Source organism: Macaca mulatta, chromosome 19 (genome assembly GCF_049350105.2).
Source record: "Macaca mulatta isolate MMU2019108-1 chromosome 19, T2T-MMU8v2.0, whole genome shotgun sequence".
Classification (NCBI taxonomy): domain Eukaryota; kingdom Metazoa; phylum Chordata; class Mammalia; order Primates; family Cercopithecidae; genus Macaca; species Macaca mulatta.
In genome coordinates, this window is record NC_133424.1 from 46,922,068 (window position 1) to 46,941,602 (window position 19,535).

General features: G+C 51.7%; 1 protein-coding gene across 2 annotated transcripts; it reads left to right on the plus strand.

Moving 5' to 3' along the window:
* The first annotated feature begins 2,543 nt into the window (after window positions 1-2,543).
* On the plus strand, window positions 2,544-15,993 carry UPK1A (uroplakin 1A). Of its 2 annotated transcripts, NM_001194060.1 has the most exon segments (7): window positions 2,544-2,627; window positions 4,504-4,704; window positions 11,080-11,154; window positions 11,286-11,393; window positions 13,349-13,528; window positions 15,645-15,728; window positions 15,810-15,854. In NM_001194060.1, coding segments are annotated over 7 exon segments (777 nt in total).
* The last annotated feature ends 3,542 nt before the right edge of the window (window positions 15,994-19,535 follow it).

The following is a 19,535-nucleotide window of genomic DNA, read 5'->3' on the forward strand; positions in this document are numbered from 1 at the left end:
GTTTTTGTTTTTTTATGATAGAATCTCATTCTGTCACACAGGCTGGAGTGCAATGGCATGACCTCTGCTCACTGCAACCTCCACCTCCGGTGCTCAAGCGACTCTCCTGCCTCAGCCTCCCAACTAGCTGGGTCTACAGGCACACTCCACCACGCCTGGCTAATTTTTGTATTTTTAGTAGAGATGGGGTTTCACCATGTTGGCCAGGCTGGTCTCAAACTCCTGACTTCAGGTGATCCACCTGCCTCAGCCTCCCAAAGTGCTGGGATTACAGGCATGAGCCACCGCGCCCAGCATTTTTTAACTTAATTTTATTGAACCTTGACTACCCTCTCTGTGCCAGTCAATGAGTCAAATAGTTGATTATACAGAATAACCTAAGTACCTATGTGTGCAACCACCCTACATAATTTTAAAGCCAATCCTGGAGATTATATTTTATCCAGAAATAAGAAACTATATGTATCTCTTGGAGATACCATTTTTTTTTTTTTTTTTTTGAGACTGAGTCGCAATCTGTTGCCCAGGCTAGAGTGCAGTGGTGTCATCTCAGCTCTCTGCAACCTCTGCCTTCTGGGTTCAAACTATTCTCCTGCCTCGAGATACCTATTTTTTTAAACATAATTATTTACACCTAAGAAATTAGTTCTTAATGGCCAGGTGCGGTGGCTCACGCCTATACTCCCAGCACTTTGGGAGGCCGAGGCGGGCGGATCACCTGAGGTCTGGAGTTCAAGACCATCCTGGGCAACACGGTGAAACCCCATCTCTACTAAAAATACAAAATTAGCTGGACGTGGTGGCGGGCGCCTATAATCCTAGCTACTCAGGAGGCTGAAGCAGGAGAAACGCTTGAACCTGGGAGGCAGAGGTTGCAGAGGGCGGAATCGGGATTCGAACCTAGGTTTCTCATTCTGCAGCCTGAAGAAATACATGTCTGCTTGGTCCATGTGTGTGTTGGGGGGCAACAGGGACTTTTCTTCAATCAAGCCCAGTGTGCCCCTCTTACTTTCTAGCACGTTCTTCTTCCCGCTCTTTGTACTCATCTCAGACTCCCCTCACACATCTATCCTGGGTGCCATCCTTTCCCTCAGCCCACTGCCCATGTAATCAGCCTCCTAAGCACCCCTTCCACCTGTCCCCTCATCTCCCCACTGCTCTGTCTTGGTGCAGCCCTGGCCTCGGCAGGGGTCCCTGCCTGGGCCTCCCCACGGGCTCCCGGCTTCACAGAGGAGCAGCCACCTGCCCAAGGTCACACAGCAGAAGAGGCACTTTTGGGATTCAGGACCCATCTGTGGGTCTGAAGTGGATTTTTTGTTTGTTTTTGGAGACAGGGCCTGGCTCTGTCACTCAAGCTGGAGTGCAATGGCATGATCTTGGCTCACTACAACCTCTGTCCCCCAGGTTCAAGCCATCCTCACACCTCAGCCTCCCAAGTAGCTGGGACCACAGGCATGAGTCTGGCTGATTATTTTTGTATTTTTTTTTTTTTGAAACGGGTTTTCACCGTGTTATCCAGTCTGGTCTCAAACTACTGAGCTCAAGCGATCCACTTACCTCAGTTTCCCAAAGTGCTGGGATTACAGGCCTGAGCTACCACGCCCTCCCCTGATTTGGATCTTTTTTTTTTTTTTTTTGAGATGGAGTCTCTGTCGCCCAGGCTGGAGTGCAGTGACGCGATCTCGGCTCACTTTAAGCTCCGCCTCCCGGGTTCACGTCATTCTCCTGCCTCAGCCTCCCGAGTAGCTGGGACTACAGGCGCCCGCCACCACGCCTGGCTAATTTTTTTTGTATTTTTAGTAGAGACGGGGTTTCACCGTGTTAGCCAGGATGGTCTCCATCTCCTGACCTCGTGATCCGCCCGTCTCGGCCTCCCAAAGTGCTGGGATTACAGGCGTGAGCCACTGCGTCCGGCCTTGGATCTTGCTCCTACTTCCAGGAAGGCCCATGTCCTAGCAAGAGAGATGCCAGGTGGTGCGCGCACCCCTCCACCCCCAACTCCACCACCAATGGAGCCTGGGACCCAGAGGCCATGGGTCCTACACAATCTGGAATTTCAAGTCTATAAATCATGGGGGTGGCAGGGAGCCCATAGAAGCTGTTCACCCATCCTGGTCTGCCGGCTCGGCCTCTTGTCCACCCCCTGCCGTGCCCCAAAACACACATACACACCCTCCCTCCTTCCTGGGAGACCGGCCCAAGGAGGGGCCTGGGCATATATAGGAGCCACAGTGGGTGGAGATGGCCAGAGAGGCTGCAGACAGGGAAGGTGAGGAGGGGACTCTGGAAGTCTGGGTGTGGCATAGGGGGTCTGAGGCTCAGGAAGAGGCAGTGCCAAGTTCGGGCCAGTGACTGCCCCACCGGAGCCTGGGTGTCCTCTTCTGCAAAATGCCTCCCCGCCAGGGCTGTGGGCACATCGGTACCAGCCTGGGCCCTGCAGAGAGCTGGAGCAACCCCTCGCAGCTGGGGTGTGGCTCAGAGATGGGGGGTCCGGCTGGCCCTTTACACTCCTGGCCTCATCCTTGCTCATGTGTCCCAGGATGATGGCGTCTACAGCAGCAGCAGAGGCTGAGAAGGGATCTCCAGTTGTGGTGGGCCTGCTAGTTGTGGGCAACATCATTATTCTGGTGAGACTCGCCCCAGTGCTGGGAGCCGAGTGGTTGTGTGGTGGGGAGAGGGCAGTCCTGAGCTCGGGGTGGGGGATGAGGGTCCAGAATTGTCTCTTGGGCAGACTCAGTGATCAGCACAGCCTGGGTTTAAATCCCAGCTCTGGGCCGGGCGCGGTGGCTCAAGCCTGTAATCCCAGCACTTTGGGAGGCCGAGACGGGCGGATCACGAGGTCAGGAGATCGAGACCATCTTGGCTAACCCGGTGAAACCCCGTCTCTACTAAAAAATAAAAAAACTAGCCGGGCGAGGCGGCGGGCGCCTGTAGTCCCAGCTACTCGGGAGGCTGAGGCAGGAGAATGGCGTGAACCCGGGAGGCGGAGCTTGCAGTGAGCTGAGATACGGCCACTGCACTCCAGCCTGGGCTACAGAGCGAGACTCTGTCTCAAAAAAAATAAATAAATAAAATAAAATAAAATAAAATAAAATAAATCCCAGCTCTGCCTCTCCCCAGCTCTGTGACCTTAGCAAGCGACTGTCCCTCTCTGTGCCTTCTTTCCTCATCTATAGATTGTGTCCTCATTGCATGAGCTGTTGTCATGTGGATTAATCCATGTATGGTCCTCAGCTCAGAGAAAGTGCCCGACCAATGCTGGCTATCACCATCAGCATCACTATGGATATAAAGCGACCGCCTGGTGCACAGGAGGCCACAAGAAGGAAAAACAAGTGTCTTTCAATTAACGTTGGGTTTTGGTTTTGTGTTTTTTCGTTTTGTTTTGTTTTGTTTTGTTTTGTTGAGACGGAGTCTCACTCTGTCACCCAGACTGGAGTGCAGTGGCCGATCTCAGCTAACTGCAACCTCCAACTCCCGGGCTCAAGTGATTATCCTGCCTCAGCCTCCAGAGTAGCTGGGATTACAGATGCACACCACCACACCTGGCTAGTTTTGTTTTTTTTTAGACGGAGTCTCCCTCTGTCACCCAGGCTGAAGTGCAGTGGCGAGATCTCAGCTCACTGCATCCTCCATCTCCTGGGCTCAAGCAATTCTCCTGCCTCAGCCTCCCGAGCAGCTGGGATTACAGGCACACACCACCACACCCGGCTACTTTTGTATTTTTAGTAGAGGCAGGGTTTCTACTGTTGGCCAGGCTGGTCTTGAACTCCTGACCTGAGATGATCTGCCCACATCAGCCTCCCAAAGTGTTGGGATTACAGGTGTTAGCCACCGCGCCTGGCCTTGTGTTTGTTTTAGAGACAGGGTCTCGCTCTGTTGACCAGGCTGCAGTGCAGTGGTGTGATCCTATCTCAGTGCAGCCTGCAACTCCTGGGCTGAACTGATCCTCCCGCCTTAGCCTCCCAACTAGCTGGGACTACAGGTGCACATCACCACATCTGGCTAATTTTTTTATTTTTCGTAGAGACAGGGTCTCACTATTGCCCAGGCTGGTCTCAAACTCCTGGACTCAAGCAATCCTCTTGCCTCGGCCTCCCACAGTGCTGGGATTGCAGGTGTGAGCCACCTTGCCTGGCCCATTTGTAATTTTTATGGCCATGGCTATGTTCCCCTCCTCAGGGAAAAACAGCACCGTCAAGGGAGGGCAGGTGAACGAACCATCTCCTCTGTGCCAGTCCACTGCTCCAGCCTTTCCATGTGGCATCCCCTTTCATCCCCGAAGCAACTGGCAGCTGGGGCATGAGGGTCGGTTGTCTGGCTGGGTCTCTTCTCTCCTGGCCTCTGCTCACCCTCATCGCTGCTCATAGAGGGCGAGGTCTTTGCCCACTTTACTGTGAGGGCAGTGGGGGCTCCGAATGGGGAAGGAACTTGCTGGTGGAGATGCCTGGTGCCAGGGCTGCTGGCCCCGAGCAGACCTTCCTAACCTGCCGCTCTGTCCAGCTGTCAGGCCTGGCCCTGTTTGCCGAGACCGTATGGGTGACAGCCGACCAGTACCACATATACCCACTGATGGGAGTCTCAGGCAAGGATGACGTCTTCGCTGGCGCCTGGATCGCCATCTTCTGCGGCTTCTCCTTCTTTGTGGTAGCCAGTTTTGGTGTGGGCGCCGCGCTCTGCTGCCGCCGGTCCATGGTCCTCACGGTGAGGCCCCGGGGGTGGGAGGATGGGGACATTGAAAACGGAGTTCAGCATCACTGAGTCATAGTAGCAGGTGCCGCCCCAGCCACTAGTGTGAGTTCCCCACAGTGTCACAGTCAGGGATCCCAGGCATCATCTCACTCAGTCTTCCCACAGCCCAGTAACCCAGGCTCTGCAGTTACCCCCATTTAATGAAGAAAACAGGCAGAGACAGGGGAGTGGGGCTCTGCACAGTGGGAGGACTTGAGTAGCAGGGCTGGGAATTTTTTTTTTTGGTAAAGATGGGGGTGGGGGGTCTCACTATGTTGCCCAGGCTGGTCTCGAACTCCTGGCTCAAATGATTCTCCTGCCTTGGCCTCCCAAAATGCTGGGATTACAGGCTTGAGCACCTCCACCTGCACCCAGTGCAGGACTAGAATTCGAACCCCTGCTAGCTGCTCTCCAGAGTCTGTGCTCATGAACTCTGCCAATAATAGCACAGCTACCATTTAATAATGGTTTACTACATGCCACGAGCTGTTCTAAATGGTTTACTGGATTCGTTCATTTATTCCTCATAGTCCACCAAGAGATACCATCATCATCATGACCCTATTTGACAGAGATTGAAACTGAGGCTCAGAGAAGTGAAGTCACTTAGCCAGGGTCACACATTGAGACAGAGGCAGAGTCAGTTTCAACCTGAGCAGACCAGCTCTTGAGCCTGTGCTCTTAATCTCTGCCCACAACAATAACCCACACTTCCCAAGTATCTCTCATGCACCTGACACTAGGGTAAGCAGTTTAGAAAATGAACTTCGTGGCCAGGTGCAGTGGCTCATGCCTGTAATCCCAGCACTCTGGCAGGCAGAGGCGGACAGATCACTTGAGGTCAGGAGTCCGAGACCAGACTGGCCAACGTGGCGAAATCCCATCTCTGAAAAAAAAAAAAAAAAAAAAAAAAAAAAAAAATTAGCCAGACGTGATAGCAGGCACCTGTAATCCCCGCTACTCAAGAGGCTGGGGCAGAAGAATCACTAGAACCTGGGAGGCAGAGGTTGCAGCGAGCCAAGATCACGCCATTGCATTCCAGCCTGTATGACAGAGTGAGACTCCGTCTCAAAAAAAAAGGAAAGAAAATGAGCTTCCTCAATCTTCCCAGAAGCCCTTCACAGTTAGTGCTTTTCAACCCATTTACCAGATGAGGAAACAGGCTGAAAGAGGCCAACACCCTCTCCCAGGTGACCAGGAGACCTGGGATTCCAATCCAGGCCCCAGTGACACAGAGACAGCACTGTGCTTCCTCGACAGCCAAGGGTTTTCCAGATTTCCAGGAGCAGCCACTTATTTGATGAACAAATGCTTATGAGCAGGAGCTACGTGCTGAGCCCTACGCTGGGCACTGGGGCTCTGTGCTGAGTGAAACATAAAAGCCCTTGACCCAGGGGAGTGGTGCTCAGAGGAGGAAGACAGTGAACAGGAGGGGAGGTCAGGAGCCGAGGAGGGCGAGGGAAGACCTCACTGCCAGGGAAAGCAAAGACCTAGAGGCACTGGGGGTGAGGCATGTGTGTAACTGGAGCAAGAGCCTTCCAGGTGGAGGTGGCAGCAAGGGCAAAGGCTCTGAGGCCAGAGCGGGCCAGGATTCCAAAGCAGCTGGAGCTGAGTGAGGAGGAGGTTGGGGGGTGAGAGGACATGAGGCAGACAGGTGGGGAGGAGAACAGTGAGGAGTGGGGATGGGAAAGAAGCGGGAGGGAAGGCAAGTGTTGTGGTCTTTGGCTTTATCCTGAGTAAGATGGAGCCATGGACTCCTTCCCTCCCTCCCTTCCTTCCTTCCTTCCTTCCTTCCTTCATTTTTCTAGACAGGCAGGTATGGTGGACTTTGGCTTTATCCTGGGTACGATGGAGCCATGGACTTCCTTCCCTTCCTCCTTTCCCTCCTTTCCCTTCCTTCCTTCCTCCCTTTCCTCCCTCCCTCCTTCTTTCCCTCCTTCCTTCTTTTCTTCCTTCCTTTGTTTTTCTAGACAGGGTCTCACTCTGTTGCCCAGGCTGGAGTGCAGTGGCACAATCATAACTCTTTGCTGCCTTGAACTCTCGGGCTCAAATGATCCTCCCACCTCAGCCTCCCAATGAGCTGGGACTACAAGTGTGCACCACCACGTGCAGCTAATTTTTGTATTTTTTGTAGAGATGGAGTCTCACTATGTTGCCCAGGCTGGTCTCGAACTCCTGGCCTCAAGTGAGCCTCTCACCTCAGCCTCCCAAAGTGCTGGAATTACAGGCATGAGCCACCACACCTGCCCTCTTATTTTCTTATCCTGTATTTAATTTTCGGGCATAACAATTTAACCAAAGCCCTAAAAATTCACCCAACTAGTTTTAAAAAGTGTGTCTATGTCTGTTTCCGCTATTAGTTTGTCATTAACTAAGACATTTTTTCCCAAAATTTCTTTCTTCTTTTTTTTTTTTTGAAATGTAGTCTTGCTCAGTCTCCCAGGCTGGAGTGCAGTGGCATGATCTTGGCCCCCCGCAAGCTCTGCCTCCGGGGTTCACGCCAGTCTCCTGCCTCAGCCTCCTGAGTAGCTGGGACTACAGGCGCCCACCACCACGTCCCGCTAATTTTTTTTTTTTTTTTTTTTTTGTATTTTTAGTAGAGAGGGGGTTTCACCATGTTAGCCAGGATGGTCTCGATCTCCTGACCTCGTGATCCACCCGCCTCAGCCTCCCAAAGTGCTGGGATTACAGGCGTGCGCCACCGCGCCCGACCTTTTTTTGTTTATTTTGAGATGGAGTCTCGTTCTTTCGCCCAGGCTGGAGTGCGATGGTGCGATCTCGGCTCACTGCAACCTCCACCTCCCGGGTTCAAGCAATTCTTCTGTCTCAGCCTCTGAGTAGCTGGGATTACAGGTGTGAGCCACCATACCTGGCTAATTTTTCTGTTTTTAGTACAGATGTGGTTTCACCATGTTGGTCAGGCTCGTCTTGAACTCCTGACCTCGTAATCTGCCTGCCTTGGCCTCCCAAAGTGCTGAGATTACAGGCGTGAGCCATGGTGACTGCCTTTTTTTGTTTGTTTTTTCGAGACAGAGTCTTGCTCTGTCGCCTAGGATAGAGTGCAGTGGCGCGATCTTGGCTCACTGCAAGCTCCGCCTCCTGGGTTCAGGCCATTCTCCCGCCTCAGCCTCCTGAGTAGCTGGGACTACAGGCGCCCACCACCACGCTTGGCTAATTTTTTGTATTTTTAGTAGAGACGGGGTTTCACCGTGTTAGCCAGGATGGTCTCGATCTGACCTCGTGATCCGCCCGCCTCGGTCTCCCAAAGTGCTGGGATTACAGGCATGAGCCACTGTGCCTGGCCCCCACCTCCCCCACCTTTTTTTTTTCCAAATTTCTTATGGGAAATTTCTAACGTAGATTAAAGTAGAGTCCGTGGTATTTGAGCTCTGCATACCTCTCACTTGATTTCAACAACATTAGCTGCAGACTGCCCAGCATTGTCTCCTCTATCCCCATTCTCCCACACTTTTTCTTCTGGGTATTTTGAAGCACATTCTAGAAGCCAAGTCGCTTACCTGGATAAGCTCCAGTAAATACTGGAGCACACATTTCTCTGACTGACAAGCACATTGTTTTAAAGCAGTCAGGCGAATGTGCAGTGTCATCTATCTCCCAGCAGCGGAGCTCACAAATCCACACACAACCTCCTGTTGCTTTATAGGTGAAGATGCCAGGTGAGGACAAGAAAAGAATTTGCATTAAACATCAACTATCAAGCTTTTTTTTTCTCCTGCCCTCCATGCCGTTGGCACAACCCACCAAATTCACCCAAATTCTTTTATATCATCCAATACCCAGTCTGTGACAAATGTCTCTGATTATCTGAGAACATCGTTTTATGTTTGTTTTGTTTTAAGAGACAGGGTCTCACACTGTTGCCTGGGCTGGAGTGCAGTGGCATGATTTCGGCTCATTGCAACCTCCACCTCCTGGGTTCAAGTTATTCTCCTATCTCAGCCTCCCGAGTAGCTGGGATTACAGGCACCCATCTCCGTGCCCAGCTAATTTTTGTATTTTTGCATTTTTAGTAGATGGGGCTTCACCCTATTGGTCAGGCTGGTCTCAAACTCCTGACCTCAGGAGATCCACCCGCCTCAACCTCCCAAAGTGCTGGGATTACAGGCATGAGCCACAGCACCCACACATGTTTGTTTTGTTTTAAGAGGCAGGGTTTTGCTCTGTCACCCAGGCTGGAATGCAGTGGTGCGATCATAGCTCACTGCGGCCTCCAACTACTGGGCTCAAACGATCCTCCAACCTCAGCCTCCCAAGTAGCTAGGACTAACACTACCACTAGTAGTAACCATGCTTAACTAATTTTATTTTTTGTAGCGACGGGGTCTCACTGTGTTGCCCAGGCTGATCTTGAACTCCAGGGTTCAAGCAATCCTCCCACCTCGGCCTCCCAAAGTGCTGGGATTACAGGCATGAGCCACTGCATCTGGCACAGAATGTCTTTATTTATTTATTTATATTATTATTTTTTGAGACAGAGTTTCACTCTTATTGCCTAGGCTGGAGTATAATGCTACAATCTGGGCTCACTGCAACCTCTGCCCCACGGGTTCAAGCAATTCTCATGCTTCAGCCTCCCGAGTAGCTGGGATTACAGGCATGCGCCACCACACCCGGCTAATTTTGTATTTTTAGTAGAGATGGGGTTTCTCCATGTTGCTCAGGCTGGTCTTGAACTCCCAACCTTCGGTGATCCACCTGCCTTGGCCTCCCAAAGTGCTGGGATTACAAGCACGAGCCACTGTGCCTGGCCCCAAATGTCTTTGTTTTTTAATTTTCTTTTCTTTAGCTTTTTTTTTTTTTTTTTTTGCTGTCATCTATTTATCCCAGATATTTTTCTCTTTTTATAGTAGACATTTATTTAGTGATTCTAAGTCAATACTTAACTTTGGCAAATATGTTACTTTTTAAATTTCATTTTCCCTTGACATTTTATTATAAAATATTTCTGGCTGGGTGCGGTGGCTCACTCCTATAATCCCGCACTTTGGGAGGCTGAGGAAAGAGGATCACTTGAGCTCAGGAGTCTGAGACCAGCCTGGGCAACGTAGCAAGATCCTATCTCTACAGAAAATTTAAAAATTAGCCAGACATGGTGGCATGTGCCTGTAGTCCCAGATACTTAGAAGGCTGAGGCAAGAGGATCACCTGAACCTGGGAGGCAGAGGCTGCAATGAGCTATGATCCTGCCACTGCAGACCAGCCTAGGCGACAGAGGGAGACCCTATGTCAAAAATTATTTATATATATATAATTTTTTTTTTTTTGAGATGGAGTCTCCCTCTGTCACCCAGGCGATCGTGCAGTGGCACGATCTCAGCTCACTGCAACCTCCACCTCCCAGGTTCAAGCAGTTATCCTTCCTTAGCCTCCTGAGTAGCTGGGATTACAAGCATCATCAGGCTAGAGCACAGCGGCGCAATCTCAGCTACCTGCAACCTCCGCCTCCCGGGTTCAGGCGATTCTCCTGTCTCAGTCTCCCAAATAGTTGGGACCACAGGCCCGTGCCACCATTCCCAGCTAATTTTTGTATTTTTAATAGAGACGGGGTTTTGCCATGTTGGCCCAGCTGGTCTCAAACTCTTGACCTCAAGTGATCCACCCACCTCAGCCCCCCAAAGTGCTGGGATTACAGGCGTGAGCCACAAATGCCCAGCCCTAATTTTTGTATTTTTACTAGAGAAGGGGTTTCACGCCGGGCGCGGTGGCTCAAGCCTGTAATCCCAGCACTTTGGGAGGCGGAGACGGGCGGATCACGAGGTCAGGAGATCGAGACCATCCTGGCTAACACGGTGAAACCCCGTCTCTATTAAGAAATACAAAAAAAAACTAGCCGGGCGAGGTGGCGGGCGCCTGTAGTCCCAGCTACTCGGGAGGCTGAGGCCGGAGAATGGCGTGAACCCGGGAGGCGGAGCTTGCAGTGAGCTGAGATCCGGCCACTGCACTCCAGCCTGGGTGACAGAGCGAGACTCCGTCTCAAAAAAAAAAAAAAAAAAGACAGAAGGGGTTTCACCATATTGGCCAGGCTGGTCTCGAACTCCTGACCTCAGGTGATCGACCCCTTGGCCTCCCAAAGTGCTGGGATTACACGCGTGAGCCACCACGCCCGGCCTGTCTCAAAAATAAATTAATTAAATTAAATATTTCAAAATACAGAAAAGTTGGAAGACTTGTACAGCGAACGCCTGAATACCCACCACATATTATGGATGCTACTAGTCACACTGCCCCAGACTTTTTAAAAACTTGCATTTCCGCAATGATGCGTCCCTGATGGGGTGTGGCTTCACGGGCTCTGCCCGACGGGCCGTCCTCCCTCTGTCTCCCCAGTACCTGGTGCTCATGCTCATCGTCTACATCTTCGAGTGCGCTTCCTGCATCACGTCCTACACCCACCGTGACTACGTGAGCCCGGCGAGGCCTGGGGAGGGGCCTGACCTGCATGGGAGGGGCGAGGGTCCCGGTGCGGCGGGGCGGAGGTTGTCCCGTCTCCCCACCCAGCCCTGCCGACCCCTGCTCTTCCCTGTTCTCTGCAGATGGTGTCCAGCCCATCCCTGATCACCAAGCAGATGTTGACCTTCTACAGCGCTGACACCCACCAGGGTCAGGAGCTGACCCGCCTCTGGGACCGCGTCATGATTGAGGTGGGCAGAGTGGCCCGGGTGCCAGGAGGGCCCGGGGCTCCGTCCACAGAGGCCGATAGAGCGCCCGATGTGCCCTCTTGTAGAGGAGTGAGTGCCTTAAAGACATCCACTCATGAGATCTCCAGGAGAGCAGGGCTGCGGATGAGTAAACCCTTCTGCAGATGAGTAAACAAGCCCAGAAAGGGAAAGTCCCTTGCCCGAGGCCATGCAGTCCATAGGTGGTGGGAGCTGGGATTGGAACCCAGCAGCCTAGCTCCTGACGCCCTGCTCTTAGCCTACACATACTACCTCAACAGAAATGTTGATAATAATAACAATAGTAACAGCACTATTCACTGAGCACTAACTTGGGTTTAACACAGTTCAAAGGACTTTTATTTTTATATTTTGAGATAGGGTCTTGCTCTGTTGCCCAGGCTGGAGTGATCATAGCTCACTGCAACCTCCAACTCCTGGGCTCAAATGATCCTCCTGCCTCAGCCTCCCAAGTAGCTGGGAATACAGGTGCACCCCACCACGCCCGGCTAAATTTTTAAAATTATTTTTTGTGGAGATGGGGTCTTGCTCTATTGCAGAGGCTGGTCTCGAACTCCTGGGCTCAGGATTGGAGCGATTCTCCCACCTCCGCCTCTCAAAGTGCTGAGATTACAGGCATGAGCCCCAAGTGCCTGGCCTCAAAGCACTTTTAAAGCTTTTTTAATCCTCACGACCACCCCATAAGGGAGATCAGCCTTTTAGTGATGAGGAGACCAAAGCAAGAGGTTGAATATCTTGCATGAGGTCACACAGCTGGTAGGTCACAGAACTGGAAGGATTCAAACTCAGACTTCCAGGTTTGAAGAGATACACTCTTCACCAAATCCAGCATGATATTGCATCGGAAGAGGAAGAAATTGGCTGGGCGCAGTGGCTCACGCCTATAATCCCAACACTTTGGGAGGCTGAGATGGGCAGGTCACTTGAGTTCAGGGGTTTGAGACCATCCTGGCCAACATGGTGAAACCCTGTCTCCACAAAAAATACAAAAATTAGCCAGGCGTGGTGGTGTGTGCCTGTGATTCCAGCTACTTGGGAGGCTGAGGCAGGAGAATCGCTTGAACCCAGGAGGCAGAGGTTGCAGTGAGCCAAGATGGCGCCACTGCACTCCAGCCTGGGCAACAGAGGGAGACTCTGTCTCAACAGAAAAAAAAGGAGGAAATTGACGACTCAAGGAAAACTGAGGTGTCAATGTGGCCCAAGTCCTCTAGCTAGCCAGGATTTGAACCCATGTTTGAAGGGTGCCCAAGCCTATGTTTTCCTCATTCAGGAGCCACAAATTAAATACCTGGATTCCTTACCAAGGCCAGGAAAAGCCAGAAATCTGCCCTTTTTGTGTTATTTTTTCAGCACATTTTATTTTATTTTATTTTATTTTTTGAGATGGAGTTTCATACTCGATTCCCAGGCTGGAGTGCAGTGGCACAATCTCGGCTCACTGCAATCGCCACCTCCCGGGTTCAAGCGATTCTCCTGCCTCGGCCTCCCAAGTAGCTGGGAGTACAGGGGCCCACCACCACACCTGGCTAATTTTGTATTTTTAGTAGAGATGGGGTTTCATCATGTTGGTCAGGCTGGCCTCGAACCCCTGACCTCAGGTGATCCACCCACCTTGGCCTCCCAAAGAGCTGGGATTACAGGCGTGAGACACCATGCCTGGTAAAATTATTTTAAAATAAGTCAGAGGTACGGGTTTGATCCAAATCCCCCATCAGCCTCCTGGTCCCGGGACAAATGTCGTCTGCTCCGTGCTCACACACAGACACCCACCAGACACACTCGCTTGGAGGCCCAGGACATGGGGAAGTTGGGTCCAGCTGTGTCAAAGGCCAACCCGGCCCCTCCTTGCTGTGTGACCTCAGGCAAGCGACTATCCTCTCTGAGCCCGAGCCCGCCTGACCCCCTGCTTTTCTCTCCAGCAAGAGTGCTGTGGCACATCTGGTCCCATGGACTGGGTGAACTTCACGTCAGCCTTCCGGGAGGCCACTCCGGAGGTGGTGTTCCCCTGGCCCCCACTGTGCTGTCGCCGGACGGGAAACTTCATCCCCCTCAACAAGGAGGGCTGCCGCCTGGGGCACATGGACTACGTGTTCACCAAGGTGTGGCCCTCTGCCCTGCTGCATCTGTCCGTCCATCTGTCTGTCTTCCTCTGGTCTCTGCTCCCTCTCTGATTCTCTCTCTTTCTCCCTCCCTGTGTCTGTCCATCTAGCTTTTTCTCTCTCCTCTTCCCCGCTCTGATTTTCTTTTTTTTTTTTTTTTTTTTTTTTGAAACGGAGTCTCACGCTGTTGCCCAGGCTGGAGTGCAGTGGCGCGCTCTCGGCTCACTGCAAGCTCCGCCTCCCGGGTTCCCGCCATTCTCCTGCCTCAGCCTCCTGAGTAGCTGGGACTACAGGCGCCCGCCACCGCGCCCGGCTAATTTTTTTGTATTTTTAGTAGAGACGGGGTTTCACTGTGGTCTCGATCTCCTGACCTTGTGATCCGCCCGCCTCGGCCTCCCAAAGTGCTGGGATTACAGGCTTGAGCCACCGCGCCCGGCCCCCGCTCTGATTTTCTTGTTTTCTTTTTCTTTCTTTTCTTTTTTTTCCGAGACCGAGTCCCGCTCTGTCACCCAGGCTGGAGTATAGTGGCACGATAGCTCACTGCAGCGTCTGCCTCCCAGGTTCAAGGGATTCTCCCACCTCAGCTTCCAGAGCAGCTGGGATTACAGGCGCGCACCACCCTCTTGGCTAATTTTTGTATTTTTAGTAAAGACGGAGTTTGATCATGTTGGCCAGGCTGGTCTCGAACTCCTGAGGTCAAGTGATCCACCCGCTTTGGCCTCCCAAAGTGCTCAGATTACAGGCATGAGCCACAGCGCTGGGTCCCCTCTCTGATTTTCTCGTGCTCTCCCAACTCTCTCTCAAGTCAGCAGGATGCACCCAGGGTCTGTCTGATCCAGACCTGGCACCTGCAACTTTACTCAGGTTGTCCAAGAATAAGAGCAACAATAGGGCGGGGCACGATGGCTCACACCTGTAATCCCAGCACTTTGGGAGGCCGAGGAGGGCGGATCACTTGAGGTCAGGGGTTCAAGACCAGCCTGACCAACATAGCAAAAATCCGTCTCTACTAAAAATGCAAAAACTAGCCCAGAGCAGTAGCACATGCCTGTAATCCCAACTACTCGGGAGGCTGAGGTAGGAGAATCACTTGAACCCTGGAGGTGAAGGTTGCAGTCAGATGAGATTGTGCCACTGCACCCCAGCCTGGGCGACAGAGCGAAACTCCGTCTCAAACAAAACAAAACAAAGCAAAACATCAAACAAAACAATAGAGCTAGGCACAGTGGCTCAATCCTGTAATCCCAGTACTTTGGGAGGCCAAGGCAGGAGGATCACTTGAGGTCAGGAGCTCAAGACCAGCCTGGGCAACATATTAAGACCCCGTCTCTATAAAAAAGTACAGAAAATTAACCAGGCATGGTGGTGTGTGCCTATAATCCCAGCTACTGGGGAGGCTAAGGCAGGAGGATCGTTTGAGTCTAGGAGGTCAAGGCTGCAGTGAGCTGTGATGGTGCCACTGCACTCTAGCCTAGGCAAGAGACTTAATAAAAGGCAAGAGACTTAAAAAAAAAAAAAAAAAAAAAAAAAAAAAAAAAAACAAGGCTGGGCGCGCATGATGGCTCATGCCTGTAATTTTACCCAGCACTTTGGGAGGCCAAGATGATTCCTGATCATGAGATCAGGAATTCAAGACCAGCCTGGCCAACATGGTGAAACCCCGTCTCTACTAAAAATACAAAAATTAGCCGGGCGTAGTGGTGCGCGCCTGTAATCCCAGCTACTCAGGAGGCTGAGGCAGGAGAATCGCTTGAACGCGGGAGGCAAAGGTTGCAGTGAGCCGAGATCACACCACTGCACTGCAGCCTGGGCTACAGAGCGAGACTCTGTCTCCAAAAAAAAAAAAAAAAAAGCCAGCCGTAAAAGCAAAATCACCCTCAGACCGTCATAGCCATCAGCAGGGCAGCACCTACTTTGCAGGGCCTGGGTTCAACATCAGCTCCCTTGGGCCCCAAAACCACCCGAGGAGGTGGACAGTGCCATGGTCTCCACTGCACAGGTGAGAAAACCAAGGCTCAGGAAAGGCGGTGACTTTCCCAAGGGCGCACAGTGACTCTCGCCTTCAGCAGCCACCCTCATGGGCGTCTTCTCAAACCTCCCCCATCCCCCTGCCCAGGGCTGCTTTGAGCACATCGGCCATGCCATCGACAGCTACACGTGGGGCATCTCGTGGTTTGGGTTTGCCATCCTGATGTGGACGGTGAGAGGCGGGGAGCCCACAGGCTGGGTGGGCTGGGGGTGGGGGGGGTGGAGTGCCCTAATCTCTCTGCCTCCTCGCCAGCTCCCAGTCATGCTGATCGCCATGTATTTCTACACCACACTCTGAGGGACAAGACGGGAAGGCAACATACACACCCCGGCCTCCTCTACATCCTCCTCCTGCTTCCTCCGGTGGGGCCTGGATGGTTGCCTCATGTCTGCCCTGCCAACCTCCCTAGCCCTTACCTCCTTCCACTTCCAATATCTTTTTCCAGGTTCCTGTGCCTCGGGTGTGCCCTGAAACCCCAGGGCTTGTGTGCACGTATCTTTAGCCTTGACCTCACTCCACTTGGCTGGTTCTTGCCCAACTTTCAAGGGACCTCTCCATGATCCCATCTCACATTCACAGACACCTCTCCTGTAGCTCTCTGAGCTCCTCCTTCATGGCAGGCGTCGCCATTCTTGCTGAACAGTTTGTGATTGCCGTTTGAGCTCTGGAAGCCTTGATTGCCATGAGAGTTCTGTCACGGTCACTTTACTGTCCCCATCATCACCCAGCATGGGGCTGAGCACATACTAGATAGTCAATAAATAAATAAATTAATTAATTAATAATGAATGAATGAGTTTGTTCTTTTTCTGGGTCAAGGGAGAGTGAACAAGAACTGTTCTAGGCCAGGCATAGTGGCTCACGCCTGTAATCCTAGCACTTTGGGAGGCCGAGGCGGGCAGATCACCTGAGGTCAGAAGTTCGAGATCAGCCTGGCCAAAATGGTGAGACCCCATCTCTACAAAAATACAAAAATCAGCCAGGCGTGGTGGTGCACATCTGTAATCCCAGCCACTCCGGAGGCTGAGGCAGAAGAATCACTTGAACCCGGGAGGTGGAGGTTGCAGTGAGCCGAGATCACACTATTGCACTCCAGCCTGGGTGACAAAGCAAGGCCCTGTCTCCAAAAAAAAAAAAAAAGAACTATTCTACTATTCTGATGGAAGTGGCAGAAACCCAACTGTCACTGACTGAAGTGTAAAATGGAATTTATCAGCTCACATAACTGAGTCAACGGGGCTGGCTTCAGGCATGTCTGGATCCAGGTGTTCAATCTAAGTTTCCAGGAAACCTGCTTCATTTCCTGACAGGATTTCTCTGGCAACGCCATACTTAACGTCTTTATACCTAAGCAATGCAACAGAGAGAAAGAGCCTCTCTCCCAAGGGCTGTAGCCAAGGTCCAGAGTTGAATCTCATTGTCTTGGCTTAGGTTCTAGGCCCACCGTTAGGTTGGGAAAGGGAGAGCACCTGGCATGGTAATCATGCTAAGGATGCATGCGGTGGTGGTGTTGGAAGGGGAGTTGTTTATCAAAGGAAAATCCAGGTACAGGGCTGTTGAGACTTATAGGTGATAAAAATCCTTCTCCTAGGGATATAGCTTCCAGCAAGTTCTGTAGAGGGTCCATGACAGCAAACCATTAAGAACTGAATTATGGCTGGGCACGGTGGCTCACACCTGTAATCCCAGCACTTGCGGAGGTGGGCAGATGGCTTGATGCCAGGAGCTTGAGACTAGCCTGGCCAAAATGGCGAAACCCCATCTCTATTAAAAATAGAAAAAATACCCGGGCATGGTGGTGCACACCTGTAGACCCAGCTACTCAGGAGGCTGAGGCAGGAGAATTGCTTGAGCCTGGGAGACGGAGGTTGCAGTGAGCTGAGATCATGCCACTGCACGCCAGCCTAGCTGAGAGAGCGAGACTCTGTCTCAAAAAAAAAAAAAAAAAAAAAAAAGTCACACTGCAAAAGAATATTTAATGGCATGAAAAAAATACTTGGGAAATTGTGACATGAGAAAAACAGGTTACAATATAGCATGCCAAGTATGATTCCTTCTCTGATAAAAATGTAAATATGTGCATGTTTGCATTTTTTAAAGGTCTTCCAAAGGTTATTGAGGAAGAGGACACATTTGCAGGGGATTTTTGTTTCATTCCTTGGGCATTTTGGTATTTTCCAAATATTTTTTTTTTTTTTTTTTTTTTTTTTTTGAGACGGAGTCTCGCTGTGTCGCCCAGGCTGGAGTGCAGTGGCCGGATCTCAGCTCACTGCAAGCTCTGCCTCCCGGGTTTTTACGCCATTCTCCTGCCTCAGCCTCCCGAGTAGCTGGGACTACAGGCGCCTGCCACCTCGCCCGGCTAGTTTTTTGTATTTTTTAGTAGAGACGGGGTTTCACCGTGTTAGCCAGGATGGTCTCGAACTCCTGACCTCGTGATCCACCCGTCTCGGCCTCCCAAAGTGCTGGGATTACAGGCTTGAGCCACCGCGCCCGGCCATTCCAAATATTTTATGATGATTATTGCCTTTGTCTTCTAACAGAAATCAAGAAACGTATCTTAGTTAAAATGTCACTGCTGGACATAAAATGTACATTGAGAAGAGAATTATTCCTCGAAACATTTTCAAACTTTATCTGAGCAGTTAAGACAGGTCAGGGCTGGGCGCAGTGGCTCATGCCTGTAATCCCAGCATTTTGGGAGGCTGAGGCAGGAGGATTGCTTGAGGCCAGGAGTTCCAGACCAGCCTGGCCAACATAGCGAGACCTCGCCTCTCCAAAAAATTTAAAAATTAGCTGGGCATGGTGGTGTGCACTTGTAGTCCCCACTACTCGGGAGGCTGAGGTGGAAAGATCGCTTGAACCCAGGAGGTAGGGGCTGTAGTGAGTTGTGATGGTGCCACTGCATTCCAGCCTGGGCAACAGCAAGACCCTGTCTCAATAATAATAATAATAGGCCAGGACTTACCAGATACGGCGGGGCCGGGGTTTGACCTGACCTCTGACCTCTGGGCAGTTGGGTAAGCATGCCGCCATCTCTGACCCACATCTGCCACTTGGCTTTCGGGCTCCATCCGACTGCATACTGCAGAGTGTGTCTCAGTCAGACCGGCAGCAGCGTGGCCTCACCCAGGCGGGCCTCAGCCTGCAAGACAGGTTTGTCTGCCCCAGCCCCCAAACTGAGAGGCTGGCTCCTGTGGGTAAGAGGGGAGCAAAGAGGTCAGGGCCAGGTCAGGGCCCTGATCCCTTGAGGGACAGGCAGCCATTCCAGGGCTGCTCCCCCCACACCTCCAGGTGACTGCATCCCTCCTCGGCCTCTAACCCTCCACGGCTCTCCAGCGCCCTCCTCACCTCACACTGAGGGGCGGGTGTGGCTGGGCCCCTTGCCACCTCTCCAGGTATCTCTCTCTCTCCTGCTCCACTGAGCCAAGCTCTCTCTCTCCCACCATCTGAGGTCACAGAATAGAAACAAGAAACTGTGTTAATAGCAATCAAGCGGGGCCCATGCCTCTGACTACATCCACTTTTGCTTACGCTCCTTCCATGAGGGCAAGTTGGGTTTTATTTTTTAACTAAAATCTAAAAACGCACACCCCAGCCGTTTCCTCAGGCGTCCCGCGCCCGCTGCTTCCTCCTCTCTGGTCACCTCGTCCTTGGCTGGTGTTAGAAAAATGGCTACAAGCTTCCTGGGAATCAGGTAATAAAGCTTACAGGAACTCTTCCCAGATTGAAAAGAGCTTAACAAATAAATAGATAAATAAAGCTTACCTTCTAGAGGGGAAAATAGATAAAACCAATAAGAAAAACACATGTCAGAGGCTGATAAGTGCTAAGGAGAAAAATAAAAGAATGAAAAGCAAAACAAAAACCTAGCCAGGGCGGGGCTCAGTGGCTCAAGCCCGTAATCCCAGCACTTTAGGAGGCCAAGGCGGGAGGAACGCTTGAGGAGTTCGAGACCAGCCTAGGCTACATAGTGAGACC

Excerpts from the sequence above, each read along its gene's own strand:
- UPK1A (XM_077976347.1), top strand. The coding sequence starts at position 4,303 with ATGAGGGTCGGTTGTCTGGCTGGGTCTCTTCTCTCCTGGCCTCTGCTC. Across the intron at positions 11,155-11,285 it reads CCTACACCCACCGTGACTAC|ATGGTGTCCAGCCCATCCCT; the intron begins GTGAGCCCGGCG and ends TGTTCTCTGCAG. Across the intron at positions 13,529-15,644 it reads TGGACTACGTGTTCACCAAG|GGCTGCTTTGAGCACATCGG; the intron begins GTGTGGCCCTCT and ends CCCCCTGCCCAG.